Here is a 21,389-nt window from a genome sequence, read left to right on the forward strand (position 1 = left end):
GCTTCTAATTTGCAACAGCAGAATGATGACAATTTGCTTGATGGTTTTAATGATATTTAATCAGTGATGGCTGGTTATTAATGTTTATATTATTTTTTTGAACTAAAATATTGATATGGTGGTGTATTTTGCTATGTTGCTCATTTTTGATTGGTACTGGGCCGAAGCCTAGATTAATTATTATTTGTTGAAATTAATTATTATTAATAATTATGTGTTAAGCTCGAGTAGATTTGAACCCAAGACCTCCCACATAAGTGGCTCAGGAGTTACTGTTGTGCTATAGGCTCTTGCCTACTATGTTGCTCTAATATTAGCATAGTGGCGTATAAGCTTATTTGCTGCTGCTATATATATCTATATACACGTACACGTACACATCTCAAAAACATTTATTCTTGTATGGATGGATCCAAAACGAATCCGAAACCAACCCAGAAAAAATTTAAACGAATCTCGAACGTAAATCTGAATTGACAACTTAGCTATTTTTGTTATTTCTTTTGACATGTTTTCCGTTGATTTCAGCATGTTCTTTTGAGTTTAATTGTGATTATTAGGGTTTTTATTTGTGATTTCTTGTAATTTTTTTCACAAGATTTTCATGAAGTTTTTTCATGAGGTTTAGCAATTTTTTGTGATTATTAGAGTTTTTATTTGTGATTTCTTGTAATTTTTTTCACAAGATTTTCATGAGGTTTAGCAATTTTTTTGGACTCCAAGAATTGAGTATAGCACCCCCTATAAACTGCAGCGTGCCAGGTATTTTTTTTTAATATGACCAGTGATGCCAGCGTGGCATGACCTCCCTTACCACATGGGCTGGGGGGACACTAGACCTCATGGTCTCATGCTTTACCACAAGAAGCTCTTGCCGATCGAGCTAGCCCCCCAACCCATAGTATTATAAAATTATTGTTAGGGGTTTTCAGCTAATTTGCTTGGGTTTTTCCACATTTTTTTGTTAAGGTTTTTCTCTAATTTTTGATAGGATTATTTATTTATTTTCTTTGTTTTTAATTGCAATTTTTGTTAGGGTCTTTTCTTGATTTTCTTTAGAGGTTTTCCTTGAATTTCGGCAGTATGTTTCACCATTTTCACATGATATGTCAAGTTGCTATCTTTTGTAGCCAATATTTTTATTAGGGGTTGAGGTTGTTGCGAATTTTGTTTTCATCTTCTAAAATTTATATTCAAATATATTAAATATTTATGATATACATACATAAATTCACACATACATATATCTAGTTTCTTCTTCCCCATATGCAGTTATATCTAGTTTCTTCTTCTCCAATGCAGTTCTATTTACCCCATTAACAAATGTTGGAGGTACAGATTCAGCATGGAAATCCTGTGGCAGGATATCCAATCAATTCACAAAAGAGTTTTGGACATGCTCACATGGATCCCTAAATCCTAGCATAGGGTAAAAATGCATTTCCTGCTTTTCGCACTCAGAGCCATTTTATAATATTTTTTATTTAAATATTAATGATATATTAATATAATTAAATTATATATATAATCATTATTTTATCTTATGATAATTATATTTTTAGCAATTTGGTAAGATGTAAAAATTATAATAATATACTGTGTTCCCTCAAGTTTCCAGGATGGTGATGGCGAGATGAGTTTCGGGGACGGCAATTTTTTTAAAGAGTTTGGGGATGGGGCGGGGGGGGGGGGGGGGGGGGAGACAGATGAAAGTCAGCATAGAGCATGTCATTTAAACATTATAGAACCACAACATGCAACATTTGAATGCCATCTAGGAAATAATAACCAATTTCAGTACTCAATTGTAAATATGCATATCAATATGTGAACAAAAATATTTAAATATAAGTTTAGCAGCGAACAATATCATAAAAATCTGAAAAGCTAAATATGCCCAAAGCTATAGGCCAAAAGACTAGAGGGCTACCATAAAGTATCAATGCATCATGTTCAAGTTCAACGTAGAAAACAACACGTAGAAAAATGAAACAGACCGCTGCTCCTATTCTGCCTGTGCTGCCATGGCATCAAAATCAGAGTCCTCACTATCATCCTCCATAGGAAACTGTCTCATCTAATGGAACCCCAACCAATCCTGGTGTTGTGTCATCCTCATCTATCTGGGTCACATCCTCAGGCTCAACATCCCACTACAAAGTTGGTGTTTGTTTATACTTTGTAGTTTGATGATCCTCAAGACGAAGAGCATGATGCACTGGCACTAGCTTCTCCACTCTTTTATAGGTAAGTTTGTTCCTCTTGATAGAGTGGATAAATGAATATGTGGAGCAATTCCTCTTTGCAGCTGAGGAACTAGCAACTTGTGCAAGGAGGCGAGTGACAGGTGTTTTTAACTCAAGTGTATCTCTCCCATGCCAGGTCCACCATCCAATAGGATCTCTCTATGCATAAACAACTCTATCCAACCTTGCTTGTGGCTTACCCAAGTTTGAGCCACAAAGGTTGGTGGAGTCAAGGAACTTTGCACGAAGAGTAGAGGCCTCTTTAGCTGAATACATCTTATCTATGGCTCTTGTGAAGCCATCTAATACCTCAGGATCATCACGGGCCGCCCCTTCCACCCAATTGTGCATACCATTTGGGATTTAGAGCAAAGATTGTCATATGAAGCGGGGTATTCATCATGTTCCACCTTTGCGTCACAATAAGCCTAATATGCTCCTCATAAAACACCAATGTAGGATTCTTTGCTGCAACAATTCTCTTCATCTTCCCCAACATGTTGTCAACAGTCTCATATATCTTTCCCAAATTAGGAGTGTCAATATCAGCATATCTAATGACATCTACAATGGGTGTTATGACAGAACAAATATATCTGCAAGATGCAAAAAATATAAATTAAAATCAGAATTAGAAACTAATTTTTTTAAAGACTGTTAGTGTGAAACTCAGCAAGCAAAAGAACAATATTAAATTTAAAAATCAGCAACTTACCTCATTGTGGACCACCAACTCTCATCAAGGATCCTTTGCATCACTGCTTTTCCTTTGGAGGACTTAGAATTGGACCATCATCCCGACTTTGGATTCACTGACATCACCATCAAGATGAAATATGTGCAATATCTATAGAGACATTATAAATTAAAATAAAGTTAAACATTAATGCTTAAAAACATCACATATAAGTTTGTAACAATTATAAATAAAAATAAACTTAAAGGCTTAAAGCAAAACAAAAGTAAACTACAATTAAAATTGGCATACTTTGTCTCGGCTGGTTTGAAGAACTCTTTCTTACAGAAGGACTTGAATAGAGCAAGTGAGGTGTGGTTATTGCATATAAACATTTGCACTTCTCTAGCTTCTAACACCACCTGTTTCACCCATTCAATCTTCCCTATGTCCTTCAATGCATTGTTCAAGGCATGAACACAACAAGGGGTCCAAAGATATGCCTATAAGCACCCTTAATCATCAAACTAGCTGATTTGCACATAGGTGCAGGATTTGTGATAATTGGTACTACTCTAGCTAGCCCAACCTCCTCTATGACATCTTTTAAAATGGTGAACTGAAATTCTTCATCCTTCTTCTTTCCTAAGCAATCTATGGCTTTCAAAAAAAGCGCTAGTAGGGGATGCGACAATGATATTGATGAGTGGCCGATGTCTAAGATTGGTCCACCCATCCATCACAATAGAGCAGGCTGTCCTGACCCAAGTGCGTTTTATATCCTCAAACAACAAAGCAACCCTTGAGTGCTCTTCATCTAGGATGGTGGTTCGAAGCTTATGCTCACTAGGGGGTACAAACGAGGGATTCATATTCAATTTATCTTTCACCATTTGTTTAAAATAAGTGGAATGAGCTACATGATATGAGATTCCATTAGCAACAAAGAATCAACCAATGGATGCCTCACACTTCTCCTTTCCCTGTGCATTAAACATACTTTCCACCAAGCCCTTCTCACCATTAATCTTTCTCTTCCCTCTAGACTAAGTAGGGCTGCCACTAGTACCAATGGCGGATGACATATGCCTAGATGATTGTGACAGAATAGATGGTGATGTCACTGTCAAATTTCGCCCCTCCATTTCAGCCTCTAAGAGCAATCTTTGGCATTCTAATCTTTGTTCATCAATCAAGTTAGGACAAGCTTTGACTCCATGACATGCAACACTTAAAAAGTGTGACTTCACCTTTGTGTAGCTGCCCCTAAAATCATCAAGACAAACATGGCAATCCCACACCCTAGTCCCTTCTGAATTCTTTTTATCTTTTGGCCTAGGTGTGAAATATTGGAGAGGAGGTTTTTTCCTTTTGAAAGGGCCCTTTGTAAAATCCTTCATGATGGTGGAAGGGAATTTAAACAAATCAAATTTAGTATCAACTCTTTTCCTAGTCCTACTACTAACAACATCACCCCCAACCACATTCTCTTTCTCATCACCACTACTACTCGTACTCCCACTACTGCTCATTGTGCTTTGTTTTGAGATTTAAATATGCAATGGAAATATGAGCTGAAACAATGGATTTTTTTTCAAAAAATCAGACTTTTCAAGGTGCAAATCTATTTAAGAAATGGAAAATGGAAGCATAAAGAGTTCCATACTTGGTGCACAAAATGGAAACTCAAAACCCTGCTCAAGCTCTTGGAAGCAAAAAAATCACTTCCTCTTCTTGCAAAATGAAAACTCCAACCAGCTACAACACTCTCCAACTTCACTAGCGAAACCAAACAAATGATAGAACAACCAAAATGTGATCTCTTATAACCTTTGAGGGCATTTGGAGGGATGGGGCCCACTTGGGCGACTAGGTTGGAAGCCTTAACTTTTTTTTTTGGCATGCAAAAAATTGGGGAGGATCGGCCATCCTTGGTACAGTTAGGGGACGGCTAGACGTCTCCTTTCTGTACCGAGGATGACAAGTTGTCCCCGAGTTTTAGAAATGTTCCTTGCCAATTTGGTCATTTTGGCAACGGTTGTCGGACATCCCATACTTGTCCCCTTGTCTCGCGGATATCCCCGTCTCAGAAATTTGAGGTTTATTGCTAGGGACGTGTCCCTAGGGTACATAGATAATATATCTATATATAATTTTAATATATTATAAAATGTTTTGTAATAATATAATAATAATCTTAATTCTTTTTAAATCCAATTTTTTCTTGCCTAAATCTTGTTTTACAAAAATCTTATATGTTCTATTTGGAATATTTTTTTACCAAATGATATCTATTTCTATGATTCAAATTTCAAACATTAGATGTTTAATGTCATTCTCAATCTTGATATGAAGATTGGTGGTTGTAAGCCATTGGATCCTCGCCTCTTTGTCCCTCTTTGTCCTTGGAGGTTTTTTTATTAAATTTCTTTGTTAGTTCTAGATCTAGCCACTTTGCCTGAACTAACACTCCTTGTCTTGACAAGTTTTTTTATCTCCAAGTATTGGTGTGGTGATGCATTGATCTCCTCTTTTGATATTCTACTAGGATGTCTAGTTCGATCATCCGCACCCCCCCAAGACTTGGTGAAGTTTGAACCAAGCCATGGTCATGGTGTAGTTCCTCTTTGGGTTTGAAAAAGGCTCGATCCACTGCTTTAAAGTTCGAGCCAAGCCACATCACATGTGAACTAGGGCAGAGCAAACATTTCACTGTGGGCTCGCAGACTGTTAAAGTTGTGTTTTTTTAAGAAATTTTATAATTTTTGACATCCACAACCCTGAAAAGTGGATTTGAAAGGCTTATGTTGTCTTCGCATTCTCATTTACGATGTGGGAATAGGTTTTGTCTTGAGCAAGAGCAAATAGGTGATTAAGCAAGAGTGTTGTTTTGGAAGGATTTGGAAGATTGATTTGTGGACCTTCTTCAAGTGTTCGTGCCTTATTCCTACACCTTTGCAAACTTACGATGAGTGGAAGATTTAAGTTCTTGTTAAATCTTTTTATTTTTAACCTTTTCTCTTTAATGGTTGATAAGATCTACCAATTTTTTTTTCTTTTTTTTCCATTCTCTTGCTTTTATATTGAATATGTATACAATATCTTACCATAGAGAAAGGAGCTATCATGGCATCTACCTCTTCCTTAGTAGACAATATCAAACAAATAACATAACCCTATTTGATTTTCCTTTATGGAAGTATGTTGATTTTGTAAGATCCCTTGCAGGAGATGGTGCATTTTGTTGGAAATTCTCGGAGTTGTGATGTAGAAAGGAATAACTCATATTTTTGTGTTGTAGGCCATTTGTGTGGGTACGAAATGCAACAACATTAAAATATATTGTAGAGCACGAGGCAAAAAGAGAAAGAAAAACGTAGACAAAATACAACTAATGACAACAAAAGTTAAAGAAAGCAAAAGGGATAGAATCCCGCTCTACAAGTATTGTGATAGAAGACCACCCTTTTTATACTCCTCAACTGGCCTTGATATTGAAAGTGAAACACCTCTTTAGACACAAAAGAAAGGGACCACTAGAAACTGCATTTGAAAATCAGAGATAGGAAATCGCCTACGTTGTGTGGCAAGATTCTTGTTTGCAAATAGGCTGCCTTTCAGTGTTGTTCGCTCTTTATATTGGAAGAAAATGTTGAGTGCCATTGAAGCTCGAAGAGGGTATAAAGTGTTTTTTTCGAGGATCGCTGCAAGCGGAATATCACTGCCATAATGTTTTGGTATGTGTTTTCCAACTGCAGCCTCCCCTTATATTTATAAGAGAGTGAGAGAATAGTCATGTCCCTTCATGAGAATGTCTGTTCATTATCATAATTAAAATCTTATATATATATATATATATATATATATATATATATATATATATATATATATATATATAGAGATCTTGATGTAATTTATCTGAGTAAAGCTATAAAACATCAACACTCCCTCTTAGCTAGGGAGGATAAACACATGACCATATGTTACCTCAATGTAATATAAGCATATTTTTGATCAGAAGATATTCAACATTTTGATATCACATTTGATATCATGAGTATTGCATTTTTCAACCATGCACTGTCATATTATATCTATTTCCCATTAATTTATTTCCTTATAATGCTCATGTTCGATTCTCCAAAAATGGATTGAAGTCTGACTTGTGTGAATCCCCAAGCCTTGTTTTCTTTGGCACAAATAGTATTCATGTATTGGGTCAAGTATCATATGTTTTATTAATCCCAATTGATACATTACTGAGTCAAATCACAAGAGGGTCTTGTCATTGTCATCCTCTTAGTGGGTTTACCCTCCACGTCAGAGTTAATTCCTTTTTTTCAGTCCGCCTAGTTAGCAGGAGATCTGCCCTTCTTCCTCCTCTGCACTTAATGTATTGTTTGTGGATAAATAATTTGTTTGATGAATAAACATTTCTTTTATTGATATAGATATCTCATACATGGACTCCTCTTATAAACAATCATCGCTTATTATTTATGATGTTATTATTCCAATTCTTCCCAATTCACTGATTACTCCTTGCTGATTAGTATTCTCTGTATCGTTTGTTTCAGACAGAAAACTATTTGCCTATTTGATTCCATATTCAGCAGATCTACTTTCAAGCTGTTTAGGCTTTATAGAAGGAATCTGGCTTTGATAGCATGTTTTTTTTTTGAGGATCGCTGCAAACAAAATAACACTGCCGTAATGTTTTGGTATGTATTTTCCAATTGCGGTCTTCCCTTATAAGAGAGTGAGAGAATAGAATTGTACCTTCGTGAGACATGTTTGTTCATTATCATAATAAAAATCTTATATATATATATATATATATATATATATATATATATATATATATATATATATATATATATATATATATATGTTTATGTTATTTATTTGAGTAAAGCTACAAAACATCAACATAAAGGTCGCTATTATGAGAGAGCACAAACCACCTTGTTGAGTCAAGAGGTTAGGAGGATTGATGATCAATTGAATCCCAAAAAGGGTTCATGGATTGAGACAAGGGTATCATTTGGTTCAAATGGGTGTAAAGATTCAAGAAATTGTCCTTTGATCAATGTCTTGGATGTGTCCCCTAAAGTGGCAATATTTTTGAAATCTGTGGATTGTGAGGGACAAGTAAAAGATGTGGCATTTATTGCTAATATGTATTACTTAAGTAACTGGTAAAATATTTGCTTGTTATTAATAGAGACCGAATGGTCATTATATACAAAAGAATAAAACGATGTTTCCTTAGGAAACGATCGTAAAGAATAGAAAAACTCTATTCTAATAGAGAAAACTAAAAAAACGAAAGCAAACTAAAGCTAACTAGATATTTACAATAGATTATCATTAACTAATAATAGATGACTATCTATTATTGTAATGCCCTCCTTTAATGGTTAATCTATCTAGAACACCAAGTTGTCCTCTGAATTTGACAAACTTATTAGGACCAAGAGGCTTGGTGAGAATTTCTGTAATTTGATCTGTGGTAGAAACATACTGCAAATCTATAGTCTTGTATTCAACTAGCTGTTGTATCTAATGACAATGAACATCCATATGCTTGGTTCGTTAATGGAAGATTAGATTTCGTCTAACTCGATTACGCCTTCATTATTAACAAACAGAGTAGTCGGTCTTGCTGGTGAGATTTGCATATCCCCAAGCATCGGACGAGGCCAAACAACTTCACATCCTCCTGCCTTAATAGTCTCTATATTTGGCCTTTGTAGAGGAGAGAGAAACTGCCTACTGTTTCTTACTAGTCCATGTGACTGCACCGAATCCCAAACTGAACACATAACCAGACGTTGACTTTTTATCATCAACAGAGCCTGCCCAATTTGAATCTGTGAACCCATTGAGTTTAGGATTAGAACTTACGAGAGTACAAAAGTCCATAATCCGAAGTGCCCTTCACATAACGAAGCACATGCTTTGTTGCCATTCAATGATCAGCCTTAGCAACTGTCATAAGGTGTGAAATATAGCTAATTGCGAAGTTGATATTAGGCCTAGTAGCAAAGAGGTAGATGGGGCTGCCTACTAGTTGCCTATATGTAGTATCATCAATGGAAGGAGAATCAGATTTTGTGGATAACTTGAGACTTTTCTCCATAGGTGTAGATGTAATCTTGCAATCTTGCATACAGAATTTGTCTAACAGGGCCATGGCATATTTGGATTGAGAGATGAATATACCAAAAGACTGTTGCGAAACTTCAACACCTAAGCAATAATGCATGAGCTCAAGGTCAATTATATCAAGAGACTGACATAAATTCTGTTTGATTCCCTGAATCAAAGATGCAAAACTGCCAGTGATGATCATATCATCCATATAAATAACCAGAAGGATGGTGTCATTGTCAGTAGTCTTGATGTATAGATTTGAGTTTGAAGAACTCTTCTTGAAGCCTTGATCACTGAGGTACTTATCAATTTTGATGTACCATGCTCGAGGGGCCTACTTCAAGCCATAGAGAGCTTTTATCAATTTGAGAATTTGATGGTCTTTACTAGCAACTTTAGAACCATGAGGCTGTGTCATGTAGACCTCTTCATGGAGATCACCATTCAAGAAAGCATTCTTGATGTCCATCTGATGGACCTTCCAGCCAAACTGTGCTGCCATGGCTAGGACTAATTTGATGGTGCTCATCTTTGCAGTAGGAGCAAAGGTCTCCTCATAATCAATGCCCTCACTCTAAGAAAAGCCCTTTGCCACTAAACAAACTTTGTACTTGTCCAAAGTACCATCCAAATTGTATTTGATTTTGTAAACTCATTTGTAGCCAATGGGTTTCTTCCCTGGTGGAAGATCAGAAAGGACCCAGGTGTTCTAAAATAGGCTCTGGTGTTTAGATTGCATGGCATGTTCCCACTCTGGAATTCCTTTAGCCTTGGAATATGTTTGAGATTCAAACACGCTGTGAATGTTGGCCATGAGAGCAAAGTTAACAAAATTTGTAGTTTTGCCCTTTTTTCAAGCAGTTCTCCCATTAATGAGCTCATCATCATGAAGATCAACAAGTGTTTTAGCCCACCACTTAGGTCGGATAGGAGAATGACCAGCATTAGTATCAAGAGATGCTTGGTGATCAGGGTCCTCATCAGAAGAATCAGGATCAAACTTAGGTGAAGCATCTACAAATCGAGGTGATCCTGCAGGAGAAGCCGAATGTGTCTATACAGGTATCACTGGTGTAACTGGAGTTGTAGGAGCTACTAGAGCCCTCCCATCAAGTGGACCTAATGGAAGCTGAACTCCCAAATCACAAGTCTTCATAGGCTGGTCTATTGGATCAAAAACAAGAGAAACAAGCATGAAAGGTCCTCGTTGCTCATCAAAGACTACATCGTGACTTTAGATGAGACGAGATGTCTCAACATTGATTAGGTGGTAGGCTTTGTGAAGACTATTGTATCCAACAAGCATGATTTTTTGACTCTTGTCATCCAACTTGGTGCAGTATGCAATAGGGGTCCAAAGAAAAGCAATGGAGCCAAAAACCTTTAGGTGATTGATTCTGGGCTTGCGACTTGACCAGGCCTCTTCCGAAGTTTTACCTTTGACTGCCACTGTGGGTGATCGGTTCAACAGATAAACTACAGTGTTAACTGCTTCTGCTCGAAACTTCTTCGGAACATGTTTGTGTTCGAGCATGGATTGAGCCATCTCGGTGGTGTCCTATTCCGACGTTCAACTAACTGTTTTGTTGTGTGTGTGGGGTGTGGTTAACTAGCGTTTGATGCTATTTGTATCCAAGAAGATGGAGAGAACATTAGAATAAAATTCTCCCCATTGTTTGATCTAAGAGTAATAATAGATTTCCCAGAGTCTTTTTCAACTAAAGGTTTAAACTTCTGAAATACAGTAAATGCATTTGATTTCTTTTTAAGGAAATACATCCACATTTTCTACTGAAATCATCAACAAACAACAAAAAATACTTGGAACCAAGAGTAGGAGTGGCCATAGGGCTGCAAATATCAGAATGTACAAGCTGAAGTACTTGAGAAGCTCGCCATGAGTCGCCATTGGTGAAAGTTGTGCAATGTTGCTTCCTAGATTGACATGCATAACAAACTCCAAGTTGTCAAGTCTGAATCTCTGGCAATCCAAGAACAAGCTCACCTTGAGCAAGTTGTGAGAGATAATGCACATTTAAGTGCCCATATCGTTGATGCCAAAGTGTGCGAACAGAAGATTGCAGAGCAGACATAGCTAAGTTTTGAGAATCACCAGAATCAGTAAGTTTGGAAAGACCACGATCCTCAAAACCTACTGCAACAGTAGACTGAGTCACCCGATCAATGATGGTGCATTGATGTGAACTGAAGGTGACATCCAAGTTTGGCGAACGTCACAACAACTAACTGACTGAGAATAGATTTAGTTCGATCCTTGGAACGTAGTACACATCAAGGAATATGAGATTCCTCCCAACAAATTGAATTTGAATGTTGCCTTTGCCGATAATCGTTTACTCTTCTTCGCTACAAAAAATAACAGAGTCTGAATAAGATTGGCAGTTAATGAACCAGTCTCTACGATGAGTGAAATGATGAGGGGCACTTGAATCAATGTACCAGGCAGGCGACTTCACATGATCTGCAGGTCTTTTAGGCATGGAGGTGTAAAAGGCAAATTTCGCCTACTCAGTGTGCTCTGCACTGTTCGCTTTGGGCTGCAAACCTGATTGCTTAGTTTGTGTAGCTAAGCGTTTCCGACATTCAGTTTTCATGTGTCCAAACTTGTGGCAGTAGTTGCATTGAATGTTCTTCTTTCAGGAACCATCTGATACTGGAGCAGAAGACTTCTATTGAGATGGCTGTTGAAACTCGCCTTTATCCTTCTGAAAGGATTTCGTAGCAAAGGCTTGCTCTGCTCTGTGGAGGTGAAACTGGAGCTGTTACCAAACTATTGTTTCCACCATAGTTTGCAAACTCTCCGAGTACTCTCAGAGTTGTCGAGTACTCCCAAGTTTTTTTGCTGGACGAGTACTCTCAAGTTTAACTCTCGTGTATTTATAGATGTAAAAAATGTAGGTAAAATTGTTGATGCAAGGAAAACATTGGATTAGATGCATTTTGCACATCATTTTAGTGATGTAAAACTACACATTTTCTCTATTGAAATGTCAATTACTAATTTAATACATTTTGTGATTGTATTCTACAAAAAAATATGTTTCTTTAAGAGATTTTAAATTTCTGTACTTTCTAAGTTGCCAAGTTTTCCCCGAATTTTTGTCGAGTATATGTCGAGTTTTTTTTGAGTTGAAGATTTTGGGTTTGCTGAGTACTCTTTGAGTCCAAGTCTGCAAACTACGGTTTCCACCGATCTCATTGAAGCAACAGTGTGTAGAGATTAGTGAATTTCAAATCAATGCTAGAAGACGTGATGTTGAGAGTCTCGATAAAATGCTCATAGGACTTTGGTAAACTCCGAAGAGTGACAACTACAATATTCTCTTCCTCCATCTTGCGAGTGATGGCAAGTAACTACTCATGGATTTCCTAAATCTGATTCAGGTGTGCTTGGAGCGAGGTGCGCTCATCCATGACAATAGAAAACAAAGTGTTCTTCAGAAAGAAAGCTCTTCTTTTGTCGGAAGTCTCATGAAGGCCTTTGAGATGTGTCCAGATCTTGACAGTTGTCTTGTCGGATGGAATCTGAGATATTAGTCATGGATAATTTGAGAAGCATCACTGCCTCCTGATTATTTAGATCACATGTATTTTGATCAAAACCAGGAGCAGTCAGACTCTTCGTATCACCCAAATGAAGTTGATCAATGTTCCGATATTCAAAAATTGTGATGATCGGCTGCTTCCATGTGCCATAATTTCGACCATTGAATTTGAAGTTGTGCTTGAGCAGAATGTTTGTCATAGATGCCATGACACGTTTTTTAATGAAAACTGTGAAAATCAGTGAAGACATGTTCTTCGAGGCAAAAAAATGCAAGACCTAGAAAAATTGGAGAGTGACCCAAAAGAGAGCTTGAAAAACCTTGAAGGAATATGGTGTCGTTTTGTAGATCTGCTGGCTCGAATATCAATGCACAAAAATCGAGGCACCCAGAAAAATTTGACGACAAACCAGTTGAGCTCTCGAAAACCCATCAAGAATATGAAATCAAATATTTTTTCAAGCCCAAAGATTAGGGAATCCTAGTTGGCGGCCATTAATGGTTGAAATTGTAGAAAAAAGGTGTTTTGTACACAGAAAAATGACTGATTTTATTCAAAACATAGGTGTTTTGGCTGAGACAACAGAGAGGAGGAAACAACACAAAAAACGCTCAAGAAATCACATGAAAAATCACCGAGTTGCAAAACAAAAAAATGTGATTTTTGCAGACCCGGTTTGCAGAGAAAATCGTGAGCACTTTCAAGAAGATGATGCTGCGATTCTGGAGATATCAAACACGCACTACCAAGGAGTGTATTTGTGACGCGATTTTCAGATGTGATGAGGATGTGAGTTGCAAAAAAAAACCTCTGGATCTGCGATTTTCAGCATACGTTTCTTCTAAAAAGCCCTAAAAAAATAGTGAACACATATTTTTTCACAAAAAAGGAAAACCCTAGTTGGGTTTTTGAGAAATTGCAAAAATAATTCCGAAAATTTTGAAACAATTTCAAAAAGAAATTATAGAATTTTTGAAAAGATTTGAATTATTAGCTTTGATACCATATTACGAAAGTAATTGGTAAAATGCTTGTTATTAACAGAGACCGAAATGTCATTATATACAAAAGAATAAAACGATGTTTCCTTAGGAAACAATCATGAAGAATAGAAACATTCTATTCTAACAGAGAAAGCTAAAAAGGTGAAAGCAAACTAAAGCTAACTGGATATTTACAATAGATTACTATTAACTAATAATAGACAACTTTCTATTATTGTAATAATATTATCATCTTTGTCATTGAACAAGTGGGTGCTAGAAACGTCGTTCAAGTCATAACGGAAAATGCAAAGAATTGTAGAGCTGCTAGTTTGTTGATTGAAGAGTGATATTGACATATCTTTTGGACACCTTGTGTCGTCCATTCACTCAATCTTATGCTACAAAAGTTGGGGAACAAAAATGGGAGGATCAAAGAGGTGTATATAGAGGTTTTGGACATCTAGAAGTTCACAAACCACCACATAGTCATAAATTTTTCATGTTTGGAGCTACTGAAGGTAAGTGAAGTTGAACTCAGATTAGTAATTTAATTTAACAAAATATATTCGTATCCTACAATTTCTGATTTATATTTTGATTGGGTAATGTGTAAGTTTTTTGAGAGCATGTATTTAGTAGTCGTATTTTTTTCCGGCTCTAATTCATGTTACAGGTTGCCAGGGATTGTTCTACCTCAAATTTAATTTCCTTGAGACAACTTCTGCAAGTAAAAGCGACTATGGTAGTCAACATAGTTGGGCCATTTAGAGGCAAATCAACAATGAGAAGGCAGCAAAAATAAAGCAGAGGGTAATGGATGATTGATGGAGGAACATGTGGAATATCTCATTAAGCTCACTAAGCCCATTATGAGCATGCTTTAGTACACTTACATGGATAGGTGTTGCCTTGGAGGGATCTATGGTGGCATAGATCTTCAATGTTTGAGAAGATCAAGCAAATTGTAAATGAAAACGGGCCAGATCCCCAAGAAGACCTTCAAAGAATTGTAAGCAATGTTTTTAGAACGATGGAACAAAATGACCACTCTACATTTGTTTGTCTATGCATGGACACCCAAATACTGTAGTACCCAATATATTGATCTACCGGGAAGGCTGCCACCCGAAAGAGATGTAGAAGTGTTTGATGGATACGAGGTAGAGAAAGACTCTTTCCTAATGATGATATGCAAGATTCGATTATGGACGAGTTCATATAACTTGCGAATGCAATAGATCTAAGTAATGATGTTCTTTGACAACTATTTAGGAAGGATGCTCATAGTTGGCAGTGCCTCCATTGCCAAAGATTGCAAATGTTGCAGCCCCTTGCAATCATAGTTACATCATATGTAAGTTTTATTAAAAATAGTTTACTTTGTCTTCATAAATTGCTAGTAATTTTTTTTTTAAAGATTAATAATATGATTTTAAATGTTTACTTTGTTGTGTCTTCATAGGTTGCTAGTTTATCTGCATTAGAATGAAATTAGAGTACATATTTTTTCATCCATTCAGTGAAGCACAATAGATTGCAGTATAAATGAGTGGAGAACTTGGTATTTGTGCATTACAATCCAATTTCCTCAAGGATGAAACCTTAAGCTTTGATACCACTTGACATAAGGTAGGTTGGGAAAATTAGGGCCAAAGGCATACCTAACAGTCCAAACACCTTGCTGAGTAAACACAACGGAAGCAAACGCACAGAGAACAACACCAAGGAGGGAAGAAATATGAATATCTTTATTGATTCATCGAAATATCAGCAGACATGCCCAGCTATGAGGACTTCCAGGTTACAGCCAATACAATGATCAGATATACATCAAAATGCATTCAACATAATAGATCCGCAATCAGACATCTAGACTCTTTGCTTGCTAACTTTGATGATTCTTCTACTTGATCTCCTTTCCCTCATCATACCTAAACATAAGCCTAGACTCGCCACTTGTACTTGCCAAAATGGCTTACAAAATATTCTAGATCTTGACATAAGAGAAGCCAACCTTGCACACATCCCAATGCACGATCCTTACAGTAAATTCACAACTACAATTAAATGAACAAGTCGGCTCTCACTTAGAACCAATCACAGACCTACTCGGTCAAAGAAGGAACTGAGCATCAGCAAACCAGCAAGCCCACTCGGCACTTGAAGGAACTTGGTAACCACATAACTCAGCCAACACAGGAAACTCGGTCATCACTGCACTCGGTAAATGCTGGAACTCGGTAATATCTGAGAGTGTTTAAAGATGAGCACGATAGCAAGGCAACCTAGGATGCTCCTGCATCAATATATCTGCCATTTGTATTGTGGAAAAGATAACGGTGACAATAAAAATGGAAATGGTGCCAACTGTAGATTGCAGGTTATATAATTTCTAGTCACAGTTCTACCCAAGTGGTTACAAATAGATTTATGTCAGTTTCACAAAATTCTGGAGCTCAGTATGGGAGCTTGATGACCTCAAAAGCCCATGTTAGTATTCTTCAGTCATGCAATATCTGAGTGAGTTATATATCACAGAGCTTGCTTGACTGTCCATGTAGCAACTAAATTAGGCTTCAATAACATGTATGGGAATATAATTATTAATAAGTATGAAATATGTGAGCATTTTGACATTCTTGATAAACATATGTTCTACTATAATAGAATGGATTACAGAGGGATCAGAGGGCTAGAAGAGCTTTTGAGAATTTCCACTCACTCTTCTTCGGGAGAGCTATTTCAAATTTCACCTGCACTGCCTTATTTTACAGCACAGGTCAATGGATTTATAATGAAGGGACTGGTTACAGAAAATTAGAGAGGAGACGATTCTCCACACTAGAACTTGAAGGCTGTGTCTACCATCTGATTGGCCAATAGAATTTAGAATCTGTTAGGAATGGATATAGGTTGGCTATTTGACTATTCTATGCCATGTCATATGTTTTCTTAAGAACTTGTTTTGCCCAAAGCCAGAGGGGTCATGGTAAATTGACTGAATGGAATCTGGTAGGAGGTGGTGGGAGCAGCTGAAGTCAGCTTCGGATGTAATGCCGGGCAGGTTTTGAACAAGTAACACACTACGAGGATGTTAATTAAAAATCACACAATTAATAATATTTTTGCTGCTCCCATATGGAAGCTGCTAAAGCAAGTTCAATTCTATCTGGTTTGTGCTTGCCTGCCTCTTTTCTAGACAATAAAACATATTTGAGCTATATTTATCATAGTTTCTCTGTGCTCTGTGAGAAATTAGAATTTAGCATCTGCCACATGTTTATCAATCACATTCCTAATCCTTCAAAGGACATCCAAATTTAATTATTTCTATTGCAGACAGAGAAGGCCAGTGCCTAGTGCTTCATAAAAGGAGAACTGAAGTTAATAATGAAAGATTGGGATTGGAGGCCAGATAACAATGCTTCAGAAAGGGACTTAGTTCACAAACTAAGGGACATCCTCAAATATCATGTCCTAATTAACTTTAAAAGATAAAATTACAATTTATTAATCGGTTTCACACAATTATAGCAACCTCCCTGGGCAGTGGGTGAGTAGTTTTGCAGATTTTTTTTTCCTGATTTTTCCCAGATTTGGTAGTCTTACAAATTCTCTGAATTTAATTTCTGAATCCTTTCGATTTCCTGTAGGAAATTTTAAACCTGGTACCTTTTCAGAATATGAAGTCTCCTAGAATCTGCTATGAAATCAAGCTTTGCTGCTATTTAAGAAGCAGACTACTGTAAACTTCGCAATAACACTTCGCCTGATGTTGAACGGATTCTTTAAGACCAAGTAGCACCATTAGGAATTGCATTGGGGTTTATAGTGTGGCAATGGAAATGTATTATGAGGATAGGGATATTTTTCAAAATCAGCTCTCTTTTGTTTATTTAAAGTTCCTTTTTCTTTATACTTTTTAGGGTTTGCTCATGGCCAGGTCTATTTGTTGGAGAAAGATATTTTATGCTTTTCTGTCTGCTACTGCTACATATTCAGTGTCCCATACCTCCGGGGCAAACTGAATGATTTGGTTCATATTAAGGGCACAACTGTAGAAAAAGAATTTGTATCCTTATGGAATGGGTCTGTCTTTCCCTTTTGACCCAATTTTATGGATCTCAAAATGGGTTGACATTAAAAAAGCATGATCTAATATCTGATCTTTATTTTATAAGAATGCCTGTATTTTTATTTTTTTTGATTGGTAAATTTCCCTTTGTGGAGTAACTGTGGACATAGGTACCCTGGCTGAGGGTTATATCTCTATCAAAGTTACCTGGAATTCACATTTGAACTTTTTGGGGGGTTTCTTGCACCAATGTTGGAATGCAATATTTTACTACAATTAATGATAAATTTTCTCATGTCTCTTGGGGATTTAAAAGAGTTTACATGTGGCTACGAGAGCCCCCATGATCTACCACTTAAGCATCATACCATTCGGTATGATGCCCGACTTCGACTTCAATTGTCAATATAGATAACCATGCATATAAAAGGTGAAACTTGGTTTTATTTCACCTTCTACTTATACATTTATAATTCTTAGAGTTCCAATTTAACTAATGCGATTTCACCTCATTTTGTCCCACAAATAGGGATGTCAGTTTCTTTGCATGTTTTTCAATTTGAAATTAGGCCAGCAAGACATAAAGAGGGGATCCTTATATTACGTTTCTATTTTATATTTTGTTACAATGTGTTCATACAAATTCAAATTATTAGAGAGCTGGTATATTTGACTTAAAACTTTCTCTAGTCTATCTTTGTCTGTGAAGACAATTTATTTACATGTGGCTACAAGAGCTTCTGTGATCTACGACTTAAGCTCATCCCATTCGGCATGATGCCTGACTTCAGTTGTCAATATAGATAACCGTGCTTTTTAAAGGTGAAACTTGGTTTTATTTCACCTTCTACTTATACATTTATTATTGTGAGTAGAGCTCCAATCTAACTAGTGCAATTTCACCTCATTTTGTCCTACATATAGTGATGCGAGTTTTTTCACATTTTTTTCAATTTGAAATTAAGCCAGCAAGACATAAAGAGGGGATACTTATATTACGTTTCTATTTTATCTTTTGTTACAATGTGTTCATACAAATTCAAATTATTATAGGGCTGGTATATTTGACTTAACCTTTCTCTAGTCTATCTTCGTCTGTGAAGACAATTTATTTGGTCCTAGCATGACCTTTTGTTGTCATCTTATGCAGATAATGAGGGATCCTGATACTGGAAATTCACGGGGTTTTGGCTTTGTCAGTTATGACTCTTTTGAGACATCTGATGCTGCTATTGAGGTAGGCTGTTGCTTTAATAATTCAGTCTGGCTACATCAGTTTTATGTGTTCTCTTTGGAGAAATGAAATTTCTTTGTTTTCATCACAAGCCTTGCCTTCAATTTGTTACACCTGACTTCAGGCGTTAATGCCGTAGAGCAAGCTTCCCTGTTTTTGTTTGACCTCTAAGCCCTTGATACAATATTAAATCTATTTTGATTTCATTCCAAAACCCTCATTCAATTTCCCACTAGATGTCTTCATTCATTCTTGATGTGTGGTGTGAATGATTTTTGCAACTGACTTTTCAATTTCTTTTTGAAGGCAATGAATGGCCAATATCTTTGCAATCGTCAAATAACAGTCTCATATGCATACAAAAAGGATACAAAAGGAGAACGGCATGGCACTCCTGCAGGTAATTGTTTGCATGCTTTACTCCATTTGTTTTCTTCATTATTATCATTATTGAATGCTTTTTTACTGAGCATATGTTTTTGAATGCTAATTGCAAATATGAAAGCTATGATAATGAGTTTTTATTTTCATCCAATTCATTTTCATATAATATACGCTAGCTTTAGTTTAATCTCTGCAATACATTATCTTTCAACTAGAATTTTCTATTATGATAAATTTGTGTCTTTGTGCAGAACGGCTTCTTGCTGCCAGCAATCCCGGTACACAGAGGAACAGACCGCACACACTGTTTGCAAGTGGACCACCATCTCTTCCAAATGGTCCTCATGCAAATGGTAATGTAGGTCCTCCGATGCTGCCATCACCCTTCAGCAATGGTCCTCTGCAACATGGGCAGATGCCACCTTCTCAACCTCCACAACCACAGGGTGGCTCATTTCCACCTCCAATGCAGGCATCTAGGCCACCTCCACCATGGCCAAGTCAACATCAGCAACAAGGTGGAATGCCTCAACCTGGGGCCATGCCTCCTCAGCAGTTCCGACCACCACCGAGACCACCTCCACCGAATATGCCACCACCACCACAAGGTTTCCCTGGAAGGCCGCCACCTCCTATGGGAATGGGCCCACCACCTGGTTGGGCAAGGGGACCGCCGCCACCACCCCAAGGTGCAAGACCACCACCCCCATCTCAGATGTCAATGCAGCCTCAAGGTATGCCTCCACCACCGCCACGATCGGGAATGCCACCTCCACCACCACGGTCTGCCCCTCCTAGTTCTGGCCCACCAAGTAATGCAGGTCCAACAGCTCCTCCTCCCCCTCCAAATGCTCCTTCTTCACAACCTCCACCTCCACCAAGTGCTCCTGGGCCTCGTCCTCCACCTCCACCAATTGCTCTTGGGCCTCGGCCTCCACCTCCACCTAGTGCCCCCGGTTCATCTTCTCTTCCTCCACCGCCACCACCTCCACCAGCAAATGCTTCTGGTTCTCCTCTTCCTCCCCCAACTGCTCCACCACCTCCACCCATGATGCAAAACTGATGCAAAATGCGACATTCAATCAGAAGTGAACAGTGTTCCACTTTGCTTAATCACAACAATGGCATCGGCTCTGATGTGAGAATAGTTGGCCCCTTCTCTTTCAAATCTAATGCCAGCCTGTTGATTGTGCAGCATTCATGGTTGAATATGATATCTATTAATTCACATCATTTTAGCATTCATGGTGGAATATGATATCTATTAAACATCAGTTTGCTCAAGAGGAATATGTCTATCTTCTTGTTTTTCTTTTCCATTTCATCTCAGTAGATGCCTGGTAACATGGTTGCCAAGTCTTAAATTTACAGGATATTTAGTTTAGATAAAATGCTCGTGTTGATATGTAATCAATATGGATTGAAGTTTCATTTATCAACGCTTTAATGGCAGGATGAATTTTGTTTGATGAGTGTATATATATATGTTTTTGGATGAGTTTATGTTTAGATCTCTTGTGATAATCCCTTATTGCCTTTTATGTCATCTTTGTCAATATAATTTTTGTAAGGTGATTCTTAGAATAATAACAATGCATATAGCCTTGATTCATCTAAATATTCCGGTATCTAGTGGAAAAGGATAAGCTCAATGAACAAGATGTCTCTGTCATAAAGAATACGTTGAGATTCAATTTGCTAGAGAGATTCAAGTAAGGATTAAGGTTAAATGCAAATCTCAAATGACTTTGGTGTTATATATAAGGATAATGTTCCATTCAACAATCAAACAACCTAGAGAGAAATAAGCATCTCTCAAGAGGAGCTAAGTTATATTTCCAGAATTACTTAGTCGGTTTGGTTTGTGGAATTGTAAAAATCCAGATTTCTACATATCAAGGTTTTGCAAATCTTCATTCCTATTTGTGAGATTTTACTTGAACCGTTTGTTTCACTCAGAAGATGACTGTGAAGACACGCTTTTATGCATAAGCTTGGAGTTGAAGGTAGACTCCAAAAAGTAGTCCAATCTATTGTTCTTACACTCGTCAAAAAACATAACTAG

General features: G+C 37.2%; 1 protein-coding gene across 1 annotated transcript in view; it reads left to right on the top strand.

Annotated features, from left to right (window-relative positions):
• The window catches only part of EMB2444 (RNA-binding (RRM/RBD/RNP motifs) family protein), a 77,599-nt gene extending 56,766 nt beyond the window's left edge, over positions 1–20,833 (top strand). Inside the window, exons 6-8 of the mRNA XM_089800401.1 lie at positions 18,857–18,943; positions 19,247–19,340; positions 19,576–20,833. Coding sequence (XP_089656527.1) covers positions 18,857–18,943; positions 19,247–19,340; positions 19,576–20,387 — 993 coding nt within the window. The 3' untranslated portion in view covers positions 20,388–20,833. The remainder of the gene's footprint in view (positions 1–18,856; positions 18,944–19,246; positions 19,341–19,575) is intronic.
• The last annotated feature ends 556 nt before the right edge of the window (positions 20,834–21,389 follow it).

The sequence above is a fragment of the Cupressus sempervirens genome, chromosome 9 (assembly GCF_028749045.1).
Source record: "Cupressus sempervirens isolate cs-2001-9-10 chromosome 9, ASM2874904v1, whole genome shotgun sequence".
Classification (NCBI taxonomy): Eukaryota; Viridiplantae; Streptophyta; class Pinopsida; order Cupressales; family Cupressaceae; genus Cupressus; species Cupressus sempervirens.